This window comes from Dipteris shenzhenensis, chromosome 8 (genome assembly GCF_047967505.1).
Source record: "Dipteris shenzhenensis isolate YYH24624 ecotype China chromosome 8, Dip_SZ_1.0, whole genome shotgun sequence".
Classification (NCBI taxonomy): domain Eukaryota; kingdom Viridiplantae; phylum Streptophyta; class Polypodiopsida; order Gleicheniales; family Dipteridaceae; genus Dipteris; species Dipteris shenzhenensis.
This window is the reverse complement of record NC_141603.1, coordinates 30,122,173-30,150,123: the sequence shown is the minus strand read 5'-3', so window position 1 is coordinate 30,150,123 and position 27,951 is coordinate 30,122,173. Positions and strand designations below refer to the sequence as shown.

Genomic DNA, 27,951 nt, shown 5'->3' with positions numbered 1-27,951 from the left:
TGGCAGTCCATGCTGGCAGACAGCTCAACAGATGACGTGGCACTGACACGTGGCAGACAGTGCAGTAGCTGACGTGGCTTTGACACGTGGTAGGTACTGATGTGGCAGGGCTGACATAAAGCTGATGTGGCAGATGCTGACATGGCACTGACATGTGGCAAACCAGTGGTTAAATTAACTCTGGTTAGTTAACCCTGGTCAGAGGTCTAGTTAACTTGACCCAACCAGAACAGTCTGGTCACTGTAACCAGACTGTGACCAATCCAGTTAGTCCAGTTGCAAACTAACCAGACCAAAACCAGTCAATCTGGTGCCAGTTACTCCATCTGGTTACTGTTCTTTTCAACCAAAAAAAAAAAAAAAGAACAGTTGCAGAGACTGTTTCTGCTAGCAATTTTCACCTGCTTGTCAAACTTTTACTGTCAGAAAAGCAGCAGAAAAACAGAGAAAGCAGAGAAAACAGAGAAAGTAGATTTCTACTGTCAGAAAAGCAGAGAAATCAAAGATTTGCAGAAAAAGAGTATGCATGCCTTTGAGCAGTGAAAAGAGGGAAAAACAGATGCCTTTTGAAGCCATCTGCAGCAGCCAGAAAAGGGCAATATAGTTGTTGATGCTTTGGCAACTGTGTGGGTATATGCCTTGAACTGACAGCCAGTAACTGGCATAGATTGTGAATGCAAAACACCTCTTGTTGAGGTATTTTTCTGTTGGAAAAGCAAAGGTAGTTGTGCATCAGTTACCTACACGGTGTGTGAAATCTGCAGATCCCAGAATATGGATCAATCACCTATCTAGTGGGATTCACAAGATAGGGATGTACATCCAAGACAGAGAAGTGTGCCGCAAACTCAACAAGAATTTGAACAGATGGTACGCACTCGTATACAAGAGCTGGAAAATCTCAAAAGGGATCCAAGGGCTCAGCATTTGTTTCAAGCAGAAGCTATGCCTAATCCAGTATATGACGTGCCAATGCCAGAGGCACACTCTCGTGTACAGCTTGAGAAAGAGAGATCTCATAGGAGACGGTCCCATAGTAAAAAGAGATCGAGGCATCATCAGCGATCTCCTAGTCCATCACCGTCTACCTCGAGTTCGACTTCTGTGTCTTCTTCTTCCTTATCAGGCAAACCATCCAGAAAAAGAAGAAAACACAAGAAGTCTAGAAAGAGAAAGACGTCCAAAGAGACCAAGGAATTTAAAGAGGGAGGAAAATCTGTCAAGTTTATGACCTACAATGGACAGTATGGTCATACAGACAAAGCATTGCAGTTCATCAGACAGTTTGATGCTGCATTCGGTACAGAAAAATTTTCAGAATCCTCCAAGTTAAGAATGGTCAGTTTGCACTTGACAGCAACAGCTAGTGCATGGTGGAGTGCACACACCACAGATGGGTCAGCCCCAAGGAAGTGGAAGGACTTCAAGAAAGCCTTCTACCAGCAGTTTATGCCTAAACAGTTTAGAGACCATGTTCTTCAAGATTGGGACAGCTTGCATATGAATGCAGGAGATACAATGGATGTGTACAACCAAAAGTTTTGGGATGCTTATTTGCAGGTTGCACCTTTCAAAAAGATCTCCAAAGGCACCCAAATGAGAAAGTACAGAGCAGGTCTCACTCCAAGAATTCAAGCAGTAGTGAATGCTTTGGGGGCAAAGAATATTCAAGACCTTATGCATTCAGCTTCAGTAGTGAGTCTTGTGCCGCTACAAGATCCATCTACAGTGCCATCCTTGCATGCAGGACGTGCTGATAAAAAGAAAACTGATTTCCAAAATCAGAAAAGAAAGAGTACCCCAAGGCTGAAAAGAAAGGGTTTCAGCCTCAGAAGCCGAGGGATACTCAGTTTTCAAGAACTTATAAGGGCAAATCTCTATTCACCCCTGAACAGATAGCGGAATTCCGTAGAGATGGGAAATGCTTCAGGTGCGGTAAAGAGGGGCATGTGGCTGCCCAGTGCCCAGAAAAGCCTTCAACTTCGAAGGGAAAAGAGGCAGAGAAGCCACGAGGACCGCAAAAGCCAATGGCGGGGGGAATTCCTGACATACTGGGTCATGCTTTGAACCCAGAAGAACGAGAATAGCTGCTATCATGGGGCAAAGTTAGAGACCAGCAAGCGCTAATTTTATTTGATCCAGGGGCTACTGATAATTTCATATCAGAGGATCTAGCTCTGAGGCTAGGAATAAAAATGGAGGAGTTGGGCAGGGCTTTGGATGCCGATCAAATGTTTTGTGGGAATCCTGTGCCAGTTACTCCCTTGATAGGGAAGCTCCGTCTTCATGTTCAGAGTTATGTGGATCAGGAAGACTTCTTCATTTCTCCACTGAAACATTATGATGTAGTTTTGGGAATGCCTTGGTTTCACCGCAAGGCAATGAAGTTGACTCTTCCTGAAAGAGTGCTGGAGTTTGTGCATAGGGGGAAAAATCAGCATTTCATTGCCAGAAATAAAGGGGACACTATCCCCATTGTATCTGATGTTTCATGTGGTAAAGCAATAAACTCTGCAATTTCTGCGTACATGGTTTTTGTAAAAGAAAAAGGGAATGAAATGATAAGTTTCAGTTTCTTGTAAACTTTAAAGATTACTTTTCTGATGCTTTGCCAGGGGAGTTACCCCCAGAGAGACCAGAAGATCATCAAATAGAATTACTGCCTGGTAGTGAGCCACCAAACAGACCACCTTATAGAGTCAATGCGACTCAGAGAGAGGAGATTATGGCTCAGGTACAGGATTTACTGTCCAAAGGGTTGATTCAGCCCAGCTCGTCTCCTTTTTGTTCTCCTGTACTATTAGTACACAAGAAAGATGGTTCATTCCGTATGTGCGTCGATTATCGCGCACTGAACAAAATGACCATCAAGAATAGATTCCCTATTCCGCGCATTGATGATGTCTTGGATCAATTAAATGGAGCTTCAGTTTTCAGCAGGATAGACTTAAAGAGTGGCTATCACCAAGTGAGGATACAACCTCAGGATGTGCACAAGACAGCATTCCGCACTACATTCGGATTGTATGAATACTTAGTGATGCCTTTTGGGTTGACAAATGCTCCAGCCACATTCAATAGAATGATGGATCGCATCTTCCGAAAGTACAGGCATTTTACGGGTACTTTCTTTGATGATATCTTAGTTTTTTCTAAGACAGAAGAAGAGCACAGAGAAGATCTTGCTATAGTGTTTCAAGAGCTAAGAAATCATCAACTCTATGCAAACAGCAAGAAAAGTGAATTCTATCTGGGGCATATAATATCCAAGAATGGGATACAAATGGATCCAGCGAAGATCCGTGCCATTCAGAAATGGCCAGAGCTGAAAACTGTGCATGAAGTTCGAAGCTTCTTAGGCCTGTGTTCTTACTACAGAAGGTTTATCAAACATTTTGCTGATATCACAGCTCCATTACATGACCTTACTAAGAAAAATGCAGCCTTCACATGAGGATTATCACAGAAGAAAGCATTCAATACACTCAAGGAGAAGTTGACTACAGAGCCTATTATGGTAGTCCCGGATCTTTATCAGCCTTTTGATGTTGATTGCGATGCTTGTGGAGAATGTGTTGGGGCTGCATTGCATCAGAATGGTCATGTAGTAGCCTATGAAAGCAGGCGACTTCGGGATGCAGAAAGATATCTAGGAATCTATGAGAAAGAGTTATTGGCTGTAATTCATGCCATCCATACATGGAAGCACTATCTTTTGGGTGCAGATTTTACTGTCAAGACAGATCACCAAAGTCTGAGATACTTTTTGACTCAGACTAAGCTTTCCGAGAAGCATATGAAATGGGCAAACATGCTGTCAATGTATCATTTTCCGATTGTCCATACTCCAGGAATTCGGAACAGAGTGGCAGATGCTTTGTCCCAAAGACCCCAGGTCAATAATGTGACTCTTGCTTATCATCAGGACCTGGAAGGCATGAGGGAGCAATATGCTCATGATTCAGATTTTGGTGAAATTTTACAGCAAATGCAAGAGGGGCAATCCACCAATCACTATTCCCTGAAAGATGGGTATTTAATGAAAGATGATTGCCTATGCATCACCCAAGAGATGAGGAAAAAGATTTTGGGGGAATGCCAGGCACCTCCCTATGCTGGACATAGAGGAATTACAGCAACAACTCTAGCACTAGAGAGGTATTTCTTTTGGCCAGGGATGCAGAAAGATATACATCAGTTTGTTACTGAATGCCTTACGTGTCAGAAAATGAAGTATGATAGACGGAAGGCACCTAGCCTACTTATGCCTCTTCCCGTGCCTCAGGCACCATGGGAAAGTATTACAATGGACTTTATTTTTGATTTGCCGAGATCAAAGTCAGGGAATGATGGGATTTGGACTATCATTGATAGATTCAGCAAGCAAGCTCATTTCATTCCTGTTCACAAAACCATAAAGGCAGATCATATGGCTAAGCTTTTCATGGCACAAATTTTTAAACATCATGGTATGCCTAAGTCCATTGTTAGTGATCGAGATCCCAGAATGACCAGTCTATTCTGGAGAGCTTTATTTGATAACATGGGGACGAATCTGAATTTTTCTTCTTCTTTCCATCCCCAGACAGATGGTCAAAGTGAAGTAGCAAAGTCTACAATTTTGGATATGCTGAAATGCCACGTGGGTGACCAAAGTTCAGACTGGGAAAAGTACCTACCGTTAGTAGAGTTTGCTTACAATAATACAGTACATAGCTCTACAGGGAAAGCCCCTTTTGAGGTCATATATGGGAAGGTGATTTTGCCACCTGTATTGAGGACCAAAGATGAAATATTTGCAGCTGATCAGTTTGTGAGAGACCTCCAGACAGCTTACAGCCAAGTCCGGACAGCAATTGAAAGGTCTCAAAAGAAACATAAAAGAGCTGCAGATAAGCATAGGAGACAGTTGGATCTTAAGGAAGGGGACTGGGTACTGTTGAGGTTTGAAAAAGCTAGGCTCTGCAAGTTTAAAGGCAAACAGAAAGTGTATGCAAAGTTATCTCCCAGATACTATGGCCCTTTCAGGGTTACAGAAAGAATAAATGAGGTTGCATACAGATTAGCATTGCCAGAGCATTGGAGGATTCACAATGCATTCCATGTGAGTCTTCTAAAGAAATTCCAGGGACCAGAGCCTACAGAACCAGTATCAGAGGATCCACCAGAAGTGGATGAGCTGGAAGAAGTCCTTCAGCCAGAGCAAATTGTGTACCATACTGTACGTAAAGGCCCTCAGAGTAAGCAATTTTACAGGTATCTTGTAAAATTCAAGAATTATACGGCATTAGATGCCAAGTGGATGGACGAAGACATGTTATCCGATCATCCACAGCTTTTGGATGTTTACAAGCAAGCTTTTCAGTTGAGGTCAACTGAATAGAAGCCGAGGGGATGTCACCACAATGTAAATATCCTAAGTCAAAGTACAGTTGACCATTTATTTGATCATAATTAAAGAGTTTTAAATGTGTTAATTATGGTCAAAGAGTTATTTTAATGGTCAAAGGATTGACTACGGTCAAAGATACTTGACTCTAGTAACCGGGGTTAACCCTCTTGGCGCATGCCAAGTCTTGTTGACCGAAGTCAACACTCTCTGACCGCAGTCAGGTTTACCTGATGTGCCAACTTCGGTTGGAGAGACTTGGCTATAATTAAGGCGCCTCGACCCTTGGTCAAAGCTCTTTAATTATAATCAAGAGTGTTGACTCCGGTCAACCAGAGAATATATATATATTTATTTGTATATATATTTGTTTAGATGTGCACACGTGTTCAGTGGGGACGCCTACCGTGACTAGAATTAGTCCACAGTGTGTTATTTGCATGCAAAGCGCTAACAATTAATGGGTGTCATGGTGGTGCGCTTTAATTAATTGTTGCAGGTACTAGGAAGAATTATTTTTCCTAAGCGTAACGGGAGCCTGACAAGCATCTAGGAGGCGGTTCGTGTGACCGAGAGCTTTGAAGACTCCAGAATGGCCCTTAGTGGCATGTAATAGGATTTAGTTTAGATTTTAGACAAGTGGCATGTTGCCAATTTGAATTGAGCTTGAAGCTTTTGTAAAAAAAGTGGATTTTTCACGTTTTGAAATGTAGAGGTTACCAGACAGCTCTACGCTGAACTTCTGTAACAGATTTTCTCTCATGAATAAAAACCTTCGGGGGGGTCCAGCCCGACGTTTGTTGTCCTGGGCCCTAGTGCATCTTCAGAGAGAGGGAGTGAGGGAGAGCTTGTGAAAGCACAATTGCTGTCTTTTATGAGTGGTAATGGCTGTCTTCCAGTAGTGAGCCGGTTATAACAGGCAAGGGAGGCTGCATGGAAAACTCAGCAGGACGAGTTTCAGCAATGTCTTGCAGCAAAGGAGGCAGAGTGGACAGCCAACAAGAAAGTTTTGGAGGACAATCATTCAGCCCAGCAGGCTCAGATCCAGAGGGAGCTTGCAGCCCTACAGGACAGATACACCTCACTGGCTGAGGATAAGCATACGGTGGATCAACAGGTGGAGGTGGTGCGGCGTCAGATGAAGCAGATTCTCGAGGAGGAGGACCATCTCCAAATTTCACATTCCAAGTTGCAGGACGACTTCCATGGGCTGCAAGCTGAAAATGCTGCTCTCAAATCTCGATGTGATCATTACAGGTCTGGCTACCACAGATATAAATCCAAATACGAGAACATCCGCAACCTCATGGACACAGTCGAGGAAGAGGCAAGGACCAGCCCCGGAACATCAGCACCCCCACCACACCCACCCCCTCCCCCTCCCTAACCTTCATCCAGCAAGCAGTAGCTCCCGGATCTTTTAGTTCCACATTTCTTTTTGCGAGCTCTGTACATTTGCATTATGCAGTTCTCATGTAAATAAGGAATTTTGGAGTTGTATGGCCATGAGCCAGTTTTTTTTTCAAGTTTTACAGTTGTAAGGCCATGAGCCCTTTCTTTTCAGTTTTTGGATGTCAACCACAAGGTCACTTCTTTATTTGTACTTTATACTTAACTTTCTCTCACACAGATCCTCGGTCATTCACCGGGACGGTGAATGATAGTGGCGGGGGATCTGTTGTACTCAAAGTTTATGGCGACCCACCAAGAGTCACACCTGGGTCACACCTGGGTCACGTCATGGTCACCTCATCAACATGCCAAGTTGTTAGACCTTGGTCATACCTAGTCGCAGCGTGTTCACATATGTTCACATCTTGGTGACATGGAACAAACTTGGACATGACTTGACATGGACATGACTTGGACATGACATGGAATAGACTTGGACATGACTTGGACATGACTTGGAACAGACTTGGACATGACTTGACATGGACATGACTTGGACATGACTTGACCTGGACATGACTTGGGTATGACGGAAGCAATACATGACTGAAGAGTGCCAAACCTCAACCTTGACTCACCATGGTCAAAGTCAATCAGAGGGAAGTACTGACGCAATGGTACACGGGATACACCTGTTGGTGCACATGGGAAGCATACCAATAGTTAAGAGGCATAGGTGGTGCACCAACCCTCTCAACCAACTAGTGTCAGGAGCGCAGGAGAACACATGGAGCATGGGATTCACTGACCCAGGACAGGCTTGAGTGTTGCGGAAGCCATCAAGGACAGAGCGGCCCACAAACGGTGGAATGGCTAAGGATGGCTAAGGGTGCAAGAAGACATCCAATAGGAAGAAGGAGAGGAGATGGGTAGTGGGGGGGGGAGCAGAGGAGGAGAAGGTGAAGAGGGGGAAAGGGAAAAGGAAGAGGGACATTCTGGCAGGGGCGAGAGGCGTGAGTGAAGGAGTGAGAGGCTAGAGTCAAGAGCTCGCCTCGTGTGTATCTTCTAGGGGTGTATCTGTCATCTTGCTTTCTAATGAGTTATGCTACTCTCCATCTCTGCTCGCTACTCTAAAATCTCTTTCCGTTGTGTTCTTTCCCCCCTCCTCTCCCTTCACCTGGTACAACGGACCTGTGTCATGTGCTTGAAGTTCTTGCTGTTCATATCGAGGGTTGGCTTTCGTGATGTTGTTCCCCTTTGGTCTTCTTCTTGCTCACATCACTTCAGCACTTGTACCGCTTGCACATAGTTGACACCATCTACCGCTTGCACAAAGTTGACACCATCGATAAGCACTCGCCTACATACCACCTGTCGCCTACATACCATCCGTGACACTTATGGCATGTCTTACTCGCTTCTCACACCAATGGCCCTAGGCCTCCGGTAATACTTCCGAAAGTGTTAGGAAACCCCCCCCCCTCAGACAGCTATGTACTGTATTATTGTAAGCAAACTCTACCAATGGTAGGTACTTTTCCCAGTCTGAACTTTGGTCACCCACGTAGCATTTCAGCATATCCAAAACTATAGAATTTGCTACTTCACTTTGACCATCTGTCTGGGGATGGAAAGAAGAAAAAAAATTCACATTCGTCCCCATGTTATCAAATAAAGCTCTCCAGAATAGACTGGTCATTCTGGGATCTCAATCACTAACAATGGACTTAGGCATACCATGATGCTTAAAGATCTGTGCCATGAAAAGCTTAGCCATATGATCTGCCTTTATGGTTTTGCGAACCGGAATGAAATGAGCTTGCTTGCTGAATCTATCAATGATAGTCCAAATCCCATCATTCCCTGACTTTGATCTTGGCAAATCAAAAATAAAGTCCATTGTAATACTTTCCCATGGTGCCAGAGGCATAAGTAGGCCAGGTGCCTTCCGTCTGTCATACTTGACTTTCTGACACGTAAGGCATTCAGTAACAAACTGATGTATATCTTTCCGCATCCCTGGCCAAAAGAAATACCTCTCTGGTGCTAAAGTGATTGCTGTAATTCCTCTGTGTCCAGCATAGGGAGGTGCATGGCATTCCTCCAAAATCTTTTTCCTCATCTCCTGGGTGATGCATAGGCAATCATCTTTCATTAGATACCCATCTTTCAGGGAATAGTGACTGGTGGATTGCCCCTCTTGCATTTGCTGTAAAATCTCACCAAAATCTGCATCACTAGCATATTGCTCCCTCATGCCTTCCAGGTCCTTATGATAAGCAATAGTCACATTATTGACCTGGGGTCTTCGGGACAAGGCATCTGCCACTCTGTTCCGAATTCCTGGGGTCTGGACAATCTGAAAATGATACATTGACAGCATGTTTGCCCATTTCATATGCTTCTCGGAAAGCTTGGTCTGAGTCAAAAAGTATCTCCGACTTTGGTGATCTGTTTTAACAGTAAAATCTACACCCAAAAGATAGTGCTTCCATGTATGGATGGCATGAATTACAGCCAATAACTCTTTCTCATAGATGCCCAGATATCTTTCTGCATCACGCAATCTTCGGCTCTCGTAGGCTACTACATGTCCATTCTGATGTAATGCAGCCCCAACACACTCTCCACAAGCATCACAATCAACATCAAAAGGTTGATAAAGATCCGGGACTACAAGAATAGACTCTGTAGTCAACTTCTCCTTGAGTGTATTGAATGCTTTCTTCTGTGATATTCCCCATGTGAAGACTGCATTTTTCTTAGTAAGGTCATGTAATGGAGCTGCGATATCAGCAAAATGCCTGATAAACCTTCTGTAGTAAGAACACACGCCTAGGAAACTTCGAACTTCATGCACAGTTTTCAGCTCTGGCCAGTCCTGAATGGCACAGATCTTTGCTGGATCCATCTGTATCCCATTCTTGGATATTATATGCCCCAGATAATGGATTTCTTCCAAGAAGAATTCACTTTTCTTGCTGTTTGCATAGAGCTGATGATTTCTCAGCTCTTGAAACACTATAGCAAGATGTTTCCTGTGCTCTTCCTCTGTCTTTGAAAAGACTAGGATATCATCAAAGAAAGTACCCGTGAATGCCTGTACTTTCGGAAGATGCGATCCATCATTCTATTGAATGTGGCTGGAGCATTTGTCAACCCAAAAGGCATCACTAAGTATTCATACAACCCGAATGTAGTGCGGAATGCTGTCTTGTGCACATCCTGAGGCTGTATCCTCACTTGGTGATAGCCACTCTTTAAGTCTATCCTGCTGAAAACTGAAGCTCCATTTACTGATCCAGCACATCATCAATACGCGGAATAGAGAATCTATTCTTGATGGTCATTTTGTTCAGTGCGCGATAATCGACGCACATACGAAATAAACCATCTTTCTTCTGTACTAGCAATACAGGGGAACAAAAAGGAGATGACCTGGGCTGAATCAACCCTTTGGACAGCAAGTCCTGTACCTGAGCCATAATCTCCTCTCTCTGAGTCGCACTGACTCTATAAGGTGGTCTGTTTGGTGGCTCACTACCAGGCATTAACTCTATCTGATGATCTTTTGGTCTCTCTGGGGGTAACTCCCCTGGCAAAGCATCGGAAAAGCAATCTTTAAAGTTTACAAGAAACTGAAACTTATCTTTGTCTGCATCATTCATTTCAGCATGCATATCATTCTCTTTTTCTTTTACAAAAACCATGTACGCAGAAATTGCAGATTGAGCAATGGGCATAATAAAAACCTTTGCCCAGAAAGACAAAGGAGGAAAGGCAATCCTGACCCACTGCAACTTCAACCCAACGACGAAGTTGAGCTGCAAATAAAACCATGCCCATAAAGTAGAGACAGACCCCAAACTGCTGAGCCTATTGAAGACCGGAAACTAGAAGGGCACAGTCCAAAGAACAAACAAGCTGTGAACCCAATGAAGGAACATCTGTGACAGAAGCAAAACACATCTGGCAAAGAAGGTCCAGTTGAAGGGAAGACAAAGGACCATCCGCGATATCCAACTTTGCCGATTTAACCAAGGTGGAAGGAGGCAAACCAGCACGCTTCCGTAGAAAGAAGACACATGTACGAGGAGTAGAGGCAAAAGGGGGGGCTGAAGCACAGAAAACGAAAGAGCCATCTGTCCGAGTAGCAAGAAGAGGGGAGGAAGAGACATCAGGAAAAGATTATACAAGACCCTAGCGTGAGAAGAGCAAAAGGCTACAGAGACACAGGGGAAGACGAATTTGGTATGGAATCTAGCCGTACCGACATGGGAGCAGGTACAGAAGAAGGAAAAAGAACGGGTAAAGGAACTTATACGGAGGGGGGAGCCTGTACAGACGACCCTACAGCAGGTACAGCCTGCACAGGGGCAAAGGAAGAGGCAAGTGCAGACGGAAGATGTACAGGGGCTAACAAATGGGGTATGGATGCAGGCGTAGAAGCAGTAGCAGGCTGCGGGCAAGGTACACGGACGGGTGAGGGAGGGGCTGAGCTTGCCATCGCACTCACTTCTCTCTCTCTCTCTCTCTCTCTCACACACACACACACACACCCCACACACACACACACATAAACACACACACACTTTTTTTTGGGGTGAAATCTTTGATTGATTATATTACATGAGTAGCAGCCTCAAAACAAGGTGCTACAATTACATCAACTGAAAATTTCAGTATATGCCAAAAAGACCTCATGATCTATGCAGTGGGTTTCAAGCAATCAAAGAAAGATTGCTGCAGAGAACGCCTGAAAAAGCCAAACAGAGAGAAAGTAGGATCACCAAAGACTTTACAATTCCTATATGTCCATAAAGTCCATAGTGCCCAGTAGCGAACCCAAACGAAGAAAAGATGAAACTCCGGTCTGGATGGATGAAACCCAAATAGCCATAAGAACTTCCCAAATGGAACAGATGGGAATCTTGCTTTCACGCACTATCAAAGCAAATCAAAAAACTCACGAGAGCACGGACAGTGCCAAAACAAGTGAGGCACAGTCTCCGAAGAAGCAGAACATATGTGGCAAAGTGCAGGAGCAATGTGTCGATGAGCCAATAGTTGTCCAAATGCAAACACTCCCAAGAGAACTTGCCAAAAGAAAACCTGTTGCCGAAGCGATACTTTATAGGCCCAAAGTTGTTGTAATCTTTTCCTCCACCACTTGGTTGGGCGATGCATTCGCCAAACAGAATCACTCTCTGTGAAACCCAAGGTTGAGGCAAAAGGATTTTATACAATGCAGGCATAGTAATCTGAGATAGTCTCAAAGGACGAGAAGAGGACCCTGGAGAAGTCAAAGTCCAATCTTCCAGCCAGTCCTGGAGTTCCAAAGGAGGAATCGGAACAAAATGAGAAAGCATAGAAGTAATTTGTTGCCACAAAGGACGATAATGAGAGCCCAATCCATATCTGGTGGCTGCCAGAGAAAAAGGGAGCACAGTACCAGCATCATCAATAACATCAGCAACCGAGGTGATGCCTTTAAATGAGACAAAGTAGGAACGTCGAGGTTCCTATAAAGCCAAGGGAGTGAATGCTTTCAGCTCTCAAAGAGTTCCCAAGCAAAGATTGCCGACCATTCCATTCTAGATGAGAAAAAGGAAATCCCATTGATCGAGTTGCCAATGACCAACCGTACAGAACCGATATGAGTGACCAGAGATCTAATCATAAGAGCCCAAGGCTGATCACCTTGCAGAAATTGCAGCAACATTTTTCCCCTGTGGGCAAGGATATGCACCTGAATATCAGTGATGTTCAATCCACCATGCATCTTGGGAGAACAAATGTGATGCATCGAAAGCAACCTGAGACTTTTTCTGCCATGTAAAACCCATTCAGTTTGTTGTCGGCGAGTGAGTTCCCACCCCAAAGGGTAACCAAGATGACGAACAAACTGAGTGGGTGGAATGATATCCCCGGGCCATAAGAGAATATGCCAGTCTTTGGAATGCAAAGGGAGCAGCTTAGACTTCTGAAAATTAACATGAAGACCAGCTGCCAAACCATAAACAGAGAGGGCCGCCATGAAGTGACCCTGTAGCCACAAGATGATCAATACACTGCAGCATAGAATGAGTAGCAATGGCATACAGTAAAGCACGAGAGGGCATCCCTGGCGGACCGAACAATGAAGAGTCCACTCGTCAGAGATGTCCCCAGAAAGAATGCAAGCTGGATTGCTATCTCTGTAAAGCCAATAAATAACCTGCTGCATTTTTTGTCCAAACCCCAAAGCTCGCATAGTTTGCGAGATGAAATCCCATTGAATTGTGTCAAGGGCTTTTGCAATATCTACTTGCAAGAGTAGAACATCCTATTGCGTGTATTTCGCATATTCAATACCAATATAAGCATTGGCAATGTTATCTGTGATATGGCGACGTGGAACAAAGCCATATTGGGAGGGATGCAACCCATCATGCAAATAACCTTTGATACGATCAACCACCATTTTGGCATGTGTCTGTCCAACCTACTATGAGATCCGAGGACGACACCACTACCTCTTTCAGGAGGGACATGGCTTTGGTCCACTTCCATGACCAGGTCTGCATTGGGCTCTATCTGATTGAGATGCGATGACAAAAAGAGACTCTATTACAACAAATCAGACAGCAAAAGGCAATGCCTATTGGTTTTACACAAAATGCCTCCTGATGCAATGCCAGCTCAGATGCAGCAAAAGGATATTGGGGGCTCATCAATGGCAAAAAACAAGTCCAACAGGCCTATTAGTGCAGCCTAGGATAAAGGTAAAGCTCCCATTGCCTCCAATGGCAATGCTTCTTCTTTGATGCCTTCGACATCTCAATCCAAAGTAAAGGAGAAAATGTTGCAGGAAACTTGGCAGACTCCAAGAAAAACAGTGATAGCACAGATACCTCTTCCTTCACATACTTGGAATGGCTCGTCAGTAGGAACACACCACAAGAAAATTCAGGAATTGGAATTACTTGGGCTGCAATGATCAAGGTCGGGGGCTAGATCTTGAGGTTGAAATGCAAACTTGATCTTTTGAGTTCTTACATGTAAATACATTGTAAATATGCTATCATATATAAAGTGTCTTACTCTCAATGTACAGGGTCTATGTCATCCGAGGAAATGGAAGCTGGTTTGGGGATACCTGCATCAATTGCAGCCTGATATAGTTGCATTGCAAGAGCATAATCAGCATATGTATGCTGGTCATCATGGGCATTTTTTTGGTTATGATATTTTTTATGCATGAGAACATTCTTTTTCAAAAGGTGGTTTTCGTAGTGAAACATGAGTTACATCCAGTGGTTGCTCTAAATGATAGTCAAGGTAGATGGCTGATCATTCAATGTCTTATACAAGGGGAAGTTTTTGAATTTGCATCGGTCTATGCACCACAATCCTCTCACAGCAGAGGTTTAATTTGGGCTGATATGCAAAGTTATCCCTGGAAACATCATGCCTTCATTTGTGGAGATTTTAATAATGCTCCTCAACCAGGTGACAATACTTCAAGTCACACTCACATGTTAGCTTCTGAGCTTCAACATTGGTCTACTTTATTGACTCAGCTTCCTCTTATTGATCTGTGGAAAGAATCACAGCCTATGTTGCCTGGTTACACATTTCAACACAATGCTCAGTTAGCTTATCGGGCTCGGTTGGATCGATGGTATAGAGTTGATCCTCAGCACTATGATTTTCTCACTGTCAATTTATGGGTAGATTACACTTTCACACATTCTGATCATGCCCCTTTGTGGTTGAGGATTGGTCCCCATGAGATACCTGATGACAAGCTTGTGCACAGAAGATTGCTTATTGTCAACAATAGTTATTTGGAGGATGAAGCATACAAGGCTCTGGTTCAAGATGCGGTTCAACCACTATCTCAACAGGCTGCCATTGGCATTGATTTTGCTTGGGAAGCTTTTGTTACACGAATGCAAGCAATCATTTGTAATTATGGTAAAAGAACTTGCAGGGCAATGTTGCTCAGGCAAAATCTTAGTGTCAGTCTTTGACAGAGCTGAGTCACTACAGGAATCTTTCTTCTCAGGAAAATCAGATTTTATGTCAGGCACGATATTATTTGCAATGTAATGATAATAGGAAAATTGCCAAATGGGAGACACGTGCGCGGCAAAGAGCTTTTTTGGATAAAGGCTGCTCCTCTAAAGCATTTTTTAAAGGGATGCATTACAGAAGGTCTTCACAAAATATTTGCAAGGCTTTGTTATCGGATGGTGTTTGGACTTCTTCTAGGCTCAGCTTGTTTCAGCAAGGGAAGAATTATTACAGCATGTCACTCCAATTATCTCACCAGTACAGGCCTTGGATTTGGAAGCTCCTTTCACTGAAAGAGAGTTAAATAAGTGATGCTGTTAAATCATGTGGTAGATGGAAATCTCTTGGGTGGGATGGCTTCATGGTAGAATTTTTCTTGGCTTTTTGGGATCTGCTGAAAATGCCTTTGCTATAAATACTTGGCATAATCAATATATGCCGGATTCTTGGAAGAAAGGGTTGGTCAAGCTTCTTCCCAAGAAACCCATTTGTGAATCATTGGCTGATTGGAGGCCTATTACCTTGATGCCGGTAATATACAAGATCATCACCAAAATGGTGGTTGATCGGATTATGGAATACCTGCAGGCATGATGGCCTGCATCCAGCTCAGTATGGTTTTATTCCAAGGCGGCATATTACCGATAATATTGCAAATGCTTATGTTGGGATTGAGTATGCCAAGTACACTGACCAAGATGTGCTCATTCTTCAGGCAGATATTGCAAAGGCATTTGACACCATTTAATGGGATTTTATAGCTCACACCATGCAGACTTTGGGATTTGGTCACAAATTGCAGCATGTCATCTTCTGGCTTTATCAGGATAGCAACGCTGCATGCATTTTGTCTGGAGATTTATCAAAGCATTGGACGCTTCGGTGTTCCGGCAAGGTTGCCCTCTCAGTGCTATTTTATATGCTATAACCACGCATCCATTGGTTCGATATATTGATCATTTGGTGGTGACAGCTATGTTACATGGGCTGGAAATTCCTGCAAGTCGCCCATTGGTTGCAGGCTTATGTAGATGATTCATTTTTCAAGCCAAGAAACACTCCAAGGGATCTTTCTTCGCTTATAAAGGCTCCCTCCTCGTATGGACTGGCTGCTGGCCTTCACATTAATATTCAGAAATCCCATTTGCTTCCATTGCACTCTAAGGATTGGTAAAGACTGCTTTGGCCGGGAAAAATTGTTCCACCTACTAAGTTGATTCATCATCTTGGATATCCTCTGGGTTGGAGCATTACTCACCGTCAACAAATTGATTGGGACCTTGCTAAATTGAAGAAAAAATTAGAATATTGGAAATTGTCTACTTGGCCGTTGCATGTCCGTCTTCGCATTGTTCAATATCTTGGTGGCTTATATTCAGTTTTTTCTGCCATTGATCTTTTTCACTAAGGGGGATCTGTCTTCCTTCATATCCACCATTATAAAAATTTTTTGGCGGACAAAGCATGGCAAGAAAAGCTTGTGGATACTTCCAAGTATAGAGATTATGCTCACCCAAATTGCATGGAGGGCTGAATATCCTTAATATTCATGTGCACATTTTAGCTCACAAAGGCAAACTGATGCTTTAGTCTCTTCCAGATGATCAGTTGTGGGCTACTATGATGCGCTCCTTACTTGTTCACATCATCACTCCTGCTTTTGGTTTTTGGCAACCCACGCAGTGGGATTTTCTTTTGGGCTGCATTGAAGGCAACATAAAAGGTTGCCCTATGGTTTCTCAGATGTTTCTAGTTTCTTTTCACACTTAGAATGGAATGGAAGAGACTCTTTATAGGGTATCTCGTCCGAGCTGAGAGCATCCATTGGTCACAGGGTTTTTTCCCTCCTTTGGCTCTGCAAGAAACCTGACGCTCTTATTTTCTTGATACAAAAGGGATTTCCAATGTTGCTGATGTACTTAAGGATGAGGCACTCTTTTATCTTTCCCTTTAGCTGTTGCAAAATATGGTTTGGGCATGCACTATTGTCCAATACAAGTCATTACTCGAATGCTTCAACCATTTTAACCAGTACCACCTTTAGAACTTCAAGACAAGCTTCAAGATTGGACTCTTCTTCCTTTATACCCGTCCATTTGTCCTTTGAAGCTGTCACATATAACAATATCTTGTTTATATAAAGTTATGTTATCACCACCTTGGGTGTCGGACAGGGCCAATCAGATTTGGGCATTGCATCATCCACTCAAATGGTGGAGAAAGAGATTGAAACAGATTTGGCATTCCAAGATTCCATTACGCCAATAGGTCTTTTTATGGCGTATTATGTTGGGGGTTGTACCGTCTGGACAGCCTTTGTCATGTACACGTATTGCTCCATCTATCTGTCATCGGTGTTTCACTCCAAGGGAATCAGTATCTCATATCTTTTGGCATTGTCTCTAGACACAGAGCTTCTTGGGCATCCTCCGACAAAGATTGAGAATGCGGTTTTCTCAGGCTTCTTTTGGCAAGCTTTTCTGGTTGTTTGGGATCTATCCTAAACAATTGGAATTTGATTTGTTCTTTACCTGGGTTCACTATTGGGCACTCTGGACTCTTTGGAAAGCTTGAAACCACAGTCTTTGGTAATCCAGTTTTCTCTACTTTTGTTTTTTTTGTCGTTCTTTGCAGCAATCGCTCTTCGATTGTTTAGGGATTGTTTGCAAACTCACTGCATAGATCAGGATCTATATTTGTCCTATATGGACATTTTCGCTTGATGTAATATTTCAGCTTGCCAGTTTCTTCTTGGTTTATATAAAGCATTCAAAGGGAAAAAAAAGTGTGTGTGTGTGTGTGTGTGTGTGTGTCTCTCTCTCTCTCTCTCTCTCTCTCTCTCTCTCTATCTATCTATCTATATATATATATATATATACACACACACGATGTCAATTCTCAAGATAAAATATCTATTGTTTTGCCAAAAAGTGTACCATATCACATATTTTTAGAAGATGCTACTAATATAAATGTTTTTACTTGTTCCATCTAGGCGAAATGCTTTTTCTGGTGACAATGTATAGAACATCATCTAATGCCCTCTCCTATGGGTCATGGAGTACATATGTCACCCTATTGGGTACTTGATGGATACCGCTTAAGGGTTGGCAAGCATAAAAGTGTTTGGCACATACTCAAAATATAACTTGCCACACTGCTTAGAAATACAATGATAGTATGTTTTTATGGAAAAGTAAATTTGCAAATAAGTGAGAGTTTTCATGAAAGTCAAATATCTTAACAATTCTAATATTGTTCCTTCAAATTTTTTACCGAAATTACTCACTCATTCATCTAAGAATCCTTTCCATATGACACTTTGCTTCATAGCTCATGAATCAAGCAAAGTACACAAATATCATTTACAATAACTATTACACAGCCCATCTAATTAGAAAAAGACCTATAAACCAACAAGACTAGCTAATCAGAAGAGTCAAGTTGGATAACCTTTTCTATTACAACACGATAACTATAAGATTGAGTGGGTGCCCCATGCAAAAAGATGACAGTACCATTCTTTGCTGCAGGTGATCCTGTAAATCCAACATCAAAACCTCAATGAAGAGTAATAACTGCAGCATGATCACCAAATATTGAAATTTTGCATATACCAATAGCAAGCAAGCTGAATCTTGAAAAAAATCGACAACAATAGCAACACAATTCATTGAATAAACCAAATGCATAGCATATTCAAGGTAATCTTTGCTCAACAAAGAAAGGCCACTTCAAGGCAGCAGTTACATCAATAGTTTGGTACTATACATAAAATTATTCTTTTGAAGGCTGGGAAAAAAAATATTAATAGCACGGAAATTTTCATTTCATAATTTTTGTTACCATGCTCAATCTACAAGACCAAGACATCATGGAAAACTATTGGTGTGCCAAGAAAGAATCATACACCATGCTCACACAATTCTAAATGGAGTTGGTAGAGCAAGGGCAAAATGTGGGGAAGCCTTGTTCGGTGGATACACTAGGGGATTAAACAGACACATAGTTTCGTAGTACTAATCATTTCTACCCTTTGGCTCTTAGGCCCTCTTTGATAGCTGCAATTAATTGAAGGTAAAATTCAACAACAAAAAAGCACACCTAAAACTAAGTACAAGGGTTTTAATAAAACCCATAGGACTAGACTAATTGGAATAGTACAGCAGTCATACATTGACTAACAATACTAATTGTCCTATTTATGCACTAACTGGTCTACAAGCCATACCAATGGGTAATAATTGTACTTTAGTCTCTATGTGAAAAAAAAGAAAACTGTGTTGTGCATGGTTAAGCTTGAGTATCTTGGTTTCATTATAACTGCTAATGGGCTGAAATGGATCCAAAGAAGGTGGTTGCAATTTTATTGTGGCCAATACCTAAGAATATGACAAGCTTTGCCATCATTCTTAGGATTTGTACAATTCTATGGAAGACTTATCAGAGTGGATTCTAATATTGTCTCTCCATTGGCTGAGTTGACCTCAGACAAAGTACCTTACATTTGGGGAAAGAATCAACAAGAGAGCTTTTGAAGCAACAAAGAGAGGAGTGGTTCAAGGACTTGTCTTGAGGATAGTTGATCCCTAGAAACCATTTTTCTAAGGCAAGCGGTATTGCAGTAAGAGCGGTTCTTTTACAAGGAGGGAGGCCAATTGCCTCAAAAAGCAAAGAAGATTTTGGTACACAGGTCCAACCTAAATATACCTCCAAATGCCTAGACCATGAGCTCCCAATGAGCTCTCAAGCAAGTACACTTCTGGCTTTAGCACACTCAGTCCTCCTGTAGATGTCCCTGTCTTCACCATTAAGGCTTCAACAAGTTCATCATATTCACCTCCTACCACCCTACATCCGAGCTTCGGAGAAGCACCAAGTCTTCCCCCTTTAACTTTCAAGAAGGCATACACCTTCCTCTCTCAACACTTGAGAAAAGCAAAGCACAAAATCTGCCCAAAGCATGCTATTAAGGTTCAAATGACTAAATAAGGAATGCACATACCAAATGATCCAATTGCTTGTTTGCTTGCTCTGAAAGCAAACCATGCTTCTCATGGAGGCACACCCAGCTTTATTGTGTAATCCAGTAATGCCCCCCTTAATATCACAGCTCCCATCTAACTTTTAATCCATAGGTCCTTCCAAAGAGACCTCCCTCATGTCAGTGATACAACCAACCACCCAGAGCAATCCAAGCATTCATTCTTGTCCTTCACCTTCACATTATGACTCCTCTCCAAACCACTCCTCAATATCAAACATGCTTACTGTAACACCAAGGTTTGCATACCTTACCTCAATAACACATGGAGATTCACAAAAAAAAACTCTACTAAGATTACCACAATTGCCTTTGGATATTACTCATCTAAATCCTCATTGGACTCCTTTTTGTTGATCGCATTAGAAGCACTTCTTTTAATGGAACCAATGAAACCAGCCTCTAATCACTCAGAGGGCAGTGGAACTAAACGTTTAATCACTTCAGCACTTATTTACAGCTCACAAAGCATATATCACAACCATTAACCATTGCATGATCACCATTTGGCATTTACCCATTTGGTCACAAGCAAAACCACTGAAAAAGGGATGGAGGCTTGAATGCCCCTGCTCAACAAACATAGACAAGTGCACCCGATTGGCCCCAAACACCGTGGCGCCCCTTTCAGTATTTCTTTATATTTCATAGTGAAGTTGCATCTGGGAGACCTTCCCTGCAACTGCACACAGCCCCAATTCACTGAGCCTTCGCAAGGCTTTCAAAAATAGAACACCATCACATAAGTGCACTTAACCCATAGGCTCAATCCAAAGGCATTCTCTTTTCCAAGAGTTCCTTCACTTGTGACATTATCTCTTCCTATTGTGCCTTACTGACACGATAGGGAGGTATATTAGGCAGTGAGCTTCCTGGAATTATACCAATTTGATGATCCTCGGGCCTCTTGGGAGGTAATTCTTGAGAAAGTGCATCTGAAAAACAATTCTGAAAATCTAAAATAAAAGCAGCCCTTTCTCTATCTAAAGCAGAAAGAAAGATAGAAAGAAATTTTATTAGTGTCTTCCGAAGTAAATCCTAAGTGTGATCATACATAATCAAATACATTTGAGTATGATAGTGAAAAGAGAAAAGACTGGAGCGGAACGTAATCCTCCGTATATCATGTCGCCCTGGCTTGTGCATAGCCGGTGATGGGGTGTTGGTGTCCGTCTAGGGGTCCCGTGCGTCTCGGTCTCCTGGAGTAGGCTCGATGCAAGACCAGAGCCACCGTGACTCCCATGGGACGTATCTCGGCGGGTCTAAACAATCACGAGAGGTCCCCCAGAGTGATCTGTGTGTCCCCTTGTGTCTCGTGTGTCGTGCTGCGGTCGTTGGGTCAGGGTCTCTGTCACGTATGCAGCTAGAGACTGGACGATCAATGTCACTCGATGGGAAGAACTCTGTGATCCTGCTCTGAGAGGTGTCTGATGGTGTGGCCAAGCCCCGTCGCCTAAGTAAGTACTCTCTGTGTCGAACCCCCCTCGTGAATGAAGGCCATGAGGCATCTCTGATCTGGGTAGGCGAGGAATCTGGAAAGAAGCCCGGAGTCATCTCTGAAGAGACAGTGGTAGTGGCCTCGGATCTCATAGTACACTGGGCACCTGAAAATAAAATGCTCCTCCGACTCAACCTCCTGACAGTCGCACAATATGCATATGCGATGTTCCCTAGGGATCCCCTCTGCTCTGCCGCTCTCTATGCGGAGGCGGTGTGATGATACCCGAAACTGTCCGATGGAGATCGGTAGTGAGTGAGGCATATGAAGCTCAATGTACCCTTGTGGTGTGATGAATCCCTCCTCCGAAATACGAAGAGAGTGATCTCTGTAGAAACTCAGCTTCACTACAAGTCTGAAGCGAATCACTAGGGGCTCTGCTCTCGGTTGGGGTCTCTCCCAACACGCCATGCTCCCTCTATGCCATGGTTGGGACCCCCATGGTGGTGGTCACAAAGGCGATCGCCTTCTCCATGGGCGTCGTAGTGCTGGTGCTATCTCGCGTGATCCCTCGTATCCGGATGTTAAGGGCCTTCGAAGCCTTTTGCTGCTGCTCCTGTATGGCGGCTAAAACGGTTGCCTTTGCGGGCTCCCGTTTCGCCGCGTCCACCCATCTAGTCGTCTCTGCTATAGCCGATTGTATTGTGGCTATCTGTGCCTCCATCTCTGTGACTGGGATCCCTCCAGGCGCTGCTCTGAGGGTCCCAAGCTCCTCTCGAAGCTGTGTGATGTCGTGTCTGAGCCCCTGGATAAGGGTCCCCTGCTCGTGTATAATGCGGGCCTGCTCCTGGGTGTATCACGCCCGCTCCTGAGTGTAATGTGTCATCTCTGCCTGACGGGCCTGGATGCTGTGTATCTCAACCAATAGGGAGTCTCCCCCAAGGTGTCCTGGTCCAGGTGGGAACTGGATCTCGAGAGGGGTTGAATGAAGGTGGGCTGCTGAGGTTATACTGAGGGTGGGGACGCTGCGATCTGGGCGGGGGGGTGGTATGTAGGAGTAGCGAGGCTACTGGAGAGGAGACCTGTGATGATGATGTAGGAGAGGGGGAGGAGAGAGGTGGCATAGATGATGAGGCAGATGATGGTGATGAAATAGTGGTCGTAACCATAGCGGTCGAGGATGTGGTGAGCGGCATGGGCTTTGGGTGGGCCCCATTCTTCGGGCCGCGGTGTTGTCCACTGTCAAACCGCTCCAGTTGCTGCGTTTGTTGAAGTCCTCCAGACTAGATTGCTTTTGTGTTTTTCCCTTGTCACCGTTCCCCTTCCCCATCTCCTCGCGTATGTAAATTTGGACTCAAGGGTCTCCCGCTTAGTCTCCTGTCCTCATCCCCTTGTTTCCTTCATTATGGGGACAAAGAAGGGATTGTAGGAGGTCGGAGCTGCAAGCAGAGGGAGAGAGAGAGAGAGAGAGAGAGAGAGAGAGAGAGAGAAGGGAGAAAAAAAAAATTGGGGCTGCACACCCAAAAAAAAAGAAGAAGAAGAAGAAGAAGAAAAAGGTCGGGGCTGCAAGTGCGAGGGGGTGAGCAGGGGGGTGAGCGAGTGGTGAGCGGGGGGGCTGAGCGGAGGGGTGAGCGAGGGGCTGAGCGGGGGGGCTGAGCGAGGGGCTGCGGGGGCTGAGCGGAGGGGTGAGAGGAGGGGTGCGAGGGGGTGAGCGGGGGGGCTGCGGGGGTTGAGCGGAGGGGTGAGAGGAGGGGTGCGAGGGGGTGAGCGGGAGGGCTGCGGAGGGCTGAGAGAGAGAGGAGGGGTCCAAGGGGTGAGCAGGGGGGCAGCGGAGGGGTAAGAAGAGGGGTGCGAGGGGGTGAGCGGGGGGGGCTGCACGAGGGGCTGCGGGGGCTGAGTGGAGGGGTGCGAGGGGGCTGAGCGTAGGGGTGCGAGGGGCTGCGCGGGGGGGCTGAGCGGAGGGGTGAGAGGAGGGGTGCGAGGGGGTGAGCGGGAGGGCTGTTTGGCTGTCCTCTTTGACAAAAATCAAGTACGCTGAAATATGACGCTTTATTACATTGGAAATACAAGAAGCTGAAACTACAGGGATGGACTCCCCTTTCAACTTTACATCAAGTACATGATTTTTGCCTCTATGAGTTAAAGAAATCTTCTTGTTTCTCATCTGTACATCCAAGGCATCCCAAGCAAAACATCACACTCTCGCAAAGGCATAATGTAGAAGTCCTCTGCATCCTGATATCCCTGGATATGCAATGATAGGAGTGACAGGTGTGTTGAGTTTAGGGTTGGCCATATCACACATGCCGGATGGCCCCATTTCCGCTTTCTGCTTTAGATAGAGAAAGGGCTGCTTTTATTTCAGATTTTCAGGATTGTTTCTCAGATGCACTTCCTCAAGAATTACCTCCCAAGAGGCCCGAGGATCATCAAATTGATATAATTCCAGGAAGCTCACCGCCTAATATACCTCCCTATCGTGTCAGTAAGGCACAACAGGAAGAGATAATGTCACAAGTGAAGGAACTCTTGGAAAAGGAATTAATACAACCAAGTAATTCTCCTTACTGTTCCCCTGTGTTGCTTGTGCAAAAGAAGGATGGCAGTTGGAGAATGTGTATTGATTATAGGGCTTTGAATAATGTCACAATTAAGAACCGTTTTTCAATTCCACGCATTGATGATATATTGGATCGGTTGGAAGGTTCCTCAATGTTCAGTCGTATTGACCTTAAAAGTGGAGATGTCTACAAGACTGCCTTCCGCACTTCATTTGGCTTATATGAGTTTCTTGTGATGCCTTTCGGTTTGACTAATGCACCTACCACTTTCAATAGAATGATGGACATAATTTTTAGAGCACACAAAAAGTTTGTGGGCACTTTCTTCGATGACATCATTGTGTTCTCTAAAAATGAGCAAGAGCACAAGAAACACCTCACTATTGTGTTTCAAGAGTTGAAAAGCTGTTAATAAACACCAAGAAAAGTGAGTTCTTTATGCATGAGATTCATTTTCTCGGTCATATAGTGTCAAAGGATGGAGTCAAGATGGATCCTTCAAAAGTTGAGGCCATAAGGAGTTGGCAAATTATGAAAAGTCTGCATGAAGTCAGAAGCTTTGTTCATACTATCGGAGGTTTATAAAGTACTTTGCAGAAATTGCTTCTCCCTTGCATGCTTTGCAAAAGAAAGCTGTATTGTTTTGGTGGGGACCAAAGGAAAATGCAGCTTTTGAAGAGCTGAAGCAAAAGTTGTGTTCTGAACCCATTATTATCTTGCCAGATCTTGCAAAACCCTTTGCTGTAACTTGTGATGCATGTGGGAACAGCATAGGAGGCACTTTGATGCAGGATGGCAGAGTGGTTGCATATAAGAGTAGAGTTCTCAAAGATGTTGAATTGTACTTGCAGACATACGAGAAGGAAATGTTAGCAGTGATACATGCTTTGACCACATGGAAACATTACCTTCTTGGATCTGATTTTTATTTGCAGACAGATCATCAGTCACTTAGATATTTTCTCACGCAGAGAAAATTATCTGAAAAGCACATGAGATGGGCTAACTTCCTCTCAATGTTTCATTTTCAAATTGTACATGTGCCGGGTAACAAAAATGTTGTGGCTGATGCACTTTCCAGGAAACCACAGCTTGAAGCAGTCTCCAAGAAACCTAGTGTTTCAGCAGTGAGCATTGCTTACAACAATGTGTTAGATGTGATGAAAGATCAGTATGTTAATGATGCTGATTTTTCAACTATTTATGATCAGCTTTCTGATGGTCAAAGGCATGATCACTATATGTTGAAAGAGGGTTTCATTTTGATGCATGGACGACTCTGTGTCATTGATCAGATGCAACAAAAAGTCATAATGGAAAGTCATGCTCTTCCATATGCAAGACATAGGGGAATTACAGCAACAAATACAGCAGTGGAGCAATACTTTTATTGGCTATCTTTGAGGAAAGATGTGGAAGAATATGTGAGAACATGCATGGTTTGTCAGAAAGTAAAGTTTAACAAGCAGAAGGCACCTGGGTTGTTACACCCTTTGCCAATTCCGGATAGACCATGGCAAATCATAGCTATGGATTTTGTGTTTGATCTTCCATATACTCCTACTAGACATGATGGATTGTGGACAATAATTTGCAGGTTTAGCAAACAAGCCCACTTTGTGTCAGTAAGAAAGAAAATTACAGCAGATCAAATGGCCAAATTGTTTCTGCAGCATGTCTTCAAAATTACCCATCACTTGATGCGAAATGGATGGAGGACGGTGATCTAGCAGATTCACCTGGGATATTGCAGCTTTACCTTGATGCTTTCCAGTTAGAGCCGACTGTGGTCCGGGCTCCTACAGATAGTTCAACAGAGCGAGCGTCTAGAGCATTACCTGGTGTTCGAGAGGGAGGTAGCACCTCCACTCCCTCAGTACAGACGGGCTCACCGTGATTTCATGAGGTCGCTTGATGACACTGTATATTTCATCCAAGATACTGAGCTGATAGTATTTCTACTGTGAGACTTCATGATATTGATGCATCTTAACTATTGATCACCGAGGATCACATAGATTTTGAGCAGTGTATATGGATCGATGCATGCCTCTCCTAGCCATGTTTTCACTGTCTCTGTATACTATAGTTGCGACTTTCTTGTATACTCTTTCATGCTATATTTCATGCTCGCTCCTGTGTTTTGGGGCAACAAACTGTGGTTTGCTATTTCAAGAGAGGGGTATGTCACGGGTGCGTGAAATTCTAAGTACTTTAATGTACTACAAGACCGTGACAACTTTGGTTTTAAAAGTCCAAGCGTGGGCTTAATAATGTGTAATTAAACGTTGCATGGTGCCTAGCACATAAGCGCAATTAATCCCTAGGCCCAAAGGCATTCCAAAGAATTAAAAGAGTGGTTGTTGGGAAATGATGATGTTGCATTTTTAATGGGCCCCTAGAGGGCCATGTACCTTCAGTGGCCCCCTTAGAGTTCCAGGTGGCTCTAGTGCCTTCTACATGCTCCTTTGCCATTCTTGGACCTTCCTAGGCCTTCTAAACTTCACACGTGTGGGTTTCTCTCTCATCTTCTCCCTTTGTTGGGATTTTGGACTGGTTTTTCAGCCTCCTTCAGCTGAATTCCGTTTTTCTTCATAGCTCCTCACCCGTTGGATTCCTTGACTTTCGTTTGGCCCGATGGCTTTCCCTCTGCCTCCCCTTCGCAGTGATATGCTATGCTTTTCCCTCCGTGCGTTTGGTAGAATGGGCAGAGCTGAGCACTTCTTTTGCTGGTTGAATTTGCAAAAGTGACTTTTTCTGGACCTTTTTGCTTCTACAGCATCCTGGGCCTCTCCTCTTGCAAAGCTACAACTTTTTGTTGAATTTCGAGTGGTCCCACACGCTGGTTGACTGGTTTTTCTCATTTTTGGAGGACTTTCCAGTGATGAAACTTCTCCAAAACCTTCTGAATGCATTCCTCTCTGAAGCACGCTTCTTTTGAGCCTAAGAACTCCCACTTCTTCGCGACAGAAGTGCTTCTTTTCGCATTTTTCAGTGGAATTCTTGCTGGTCGGCTCTTGTAAATGCTCTTTCTTCATGCCTTTGCACTCCTCTTTGGCTGAGAATGCAATTGGGCATTGGCTACTATGTCCTCTTGGCGATTGAGGACTTGGTTCGAGTTTTTAGGGCTTGGTGAGTTGCAGCCTGATATGCCTCAGCTTGATCAGGATATTGTGCACAGGGCTCTTGACCAGGAGAGAGCTGAATTACAGGAGCCCAAAAAGGTCCCCCGTTGGCTCCTTGACACATTAAAAGACAACAAGCAGGACACTCCTTTGCCATCCTGTACTAGAGCAGCTCTCCGTAAAGAGAATGCTTCCGCAAGAGGGGGACAGATTTGCTGATTTTAGTACTCTATGTGGATGACATGCTTGTGACTGGGACACATGCTGAGCAAAAAGATTGACTTGCAGAAGACATTTGCTATGTCTGATCTTGGTCTTTTGCATTACTATCTGGGCATTCAATCTGTTAGCAGTGAGGGAGGCATTTTGATGTCACAATCCGAGTATATTGGACAGCTTTTGCAGCGTTTTCAATTTGAGGATTGCAAGCCAGTATCCACACCATTAGAGCTTGGTTTTCACTTCTCTTTTGAGGATGGCAACGGTGCATGTGATGTCACTCTCAATCACTAGGCAGTTGGTTGTTTGATTTACTTATGCCATACGAGACCCAATCTTCAGTATGTTGTCTCACAGTTGAGCAGATGTATGCACAGCCCCTCTACACACCATTGGACGGCCATGAGGCGTGTCTTCAGGTATCTCAAAGGCACTCAGCATTTGGGCCTCCTTTATGAACCTGATTCTTCACTTATTATGCATGGATTCACTGATAGTGATTCGGCTAGCTGTTCGGACACCCGTGTGTCACACAGTGGCAACTGTTGATACTTCACGCATCTCTTGGTTCAGCAAGAAGCAGACTATAGTTGCTACTTCTAGTTGTGAAGCTGCTGAGTACATAGCAGCTTTTACAGCTACAGTGGAGTGTTTTTGGCTCCGGAAGTTACTCGCAAATCTTTATGCATGTCAAACTGCTCCTACCGTCGTCTTCATTAATAGTC

The 27,951-nt window shown here is 43.9% G+C and overlaps 1 protein-coding gene across 1 annotated transcript in view; it reads right to left on the bottom strand.

Moving 5' to 3' along the window:
- LOC147899365 (alpha/beta-Hydrolases superfamily protein) overlaps positions 1 to 27,951 on the bottom strand; it is a 100,577-nt gene that overhangs the window by 47,210 nt on the left and 25,416 nt on the right. Inside the window, exon 3 of the mRNA XM_087378170.1 lies at positions 18,293 to 18,378. Coding sequence (XP_087234296.1) covers positions 18,293 to 18,378 — 86 coding nt within the window. The remainder of the gene's footprint in view (positions 1 to 18,292; positions 18,379 to 27,951) is intronic.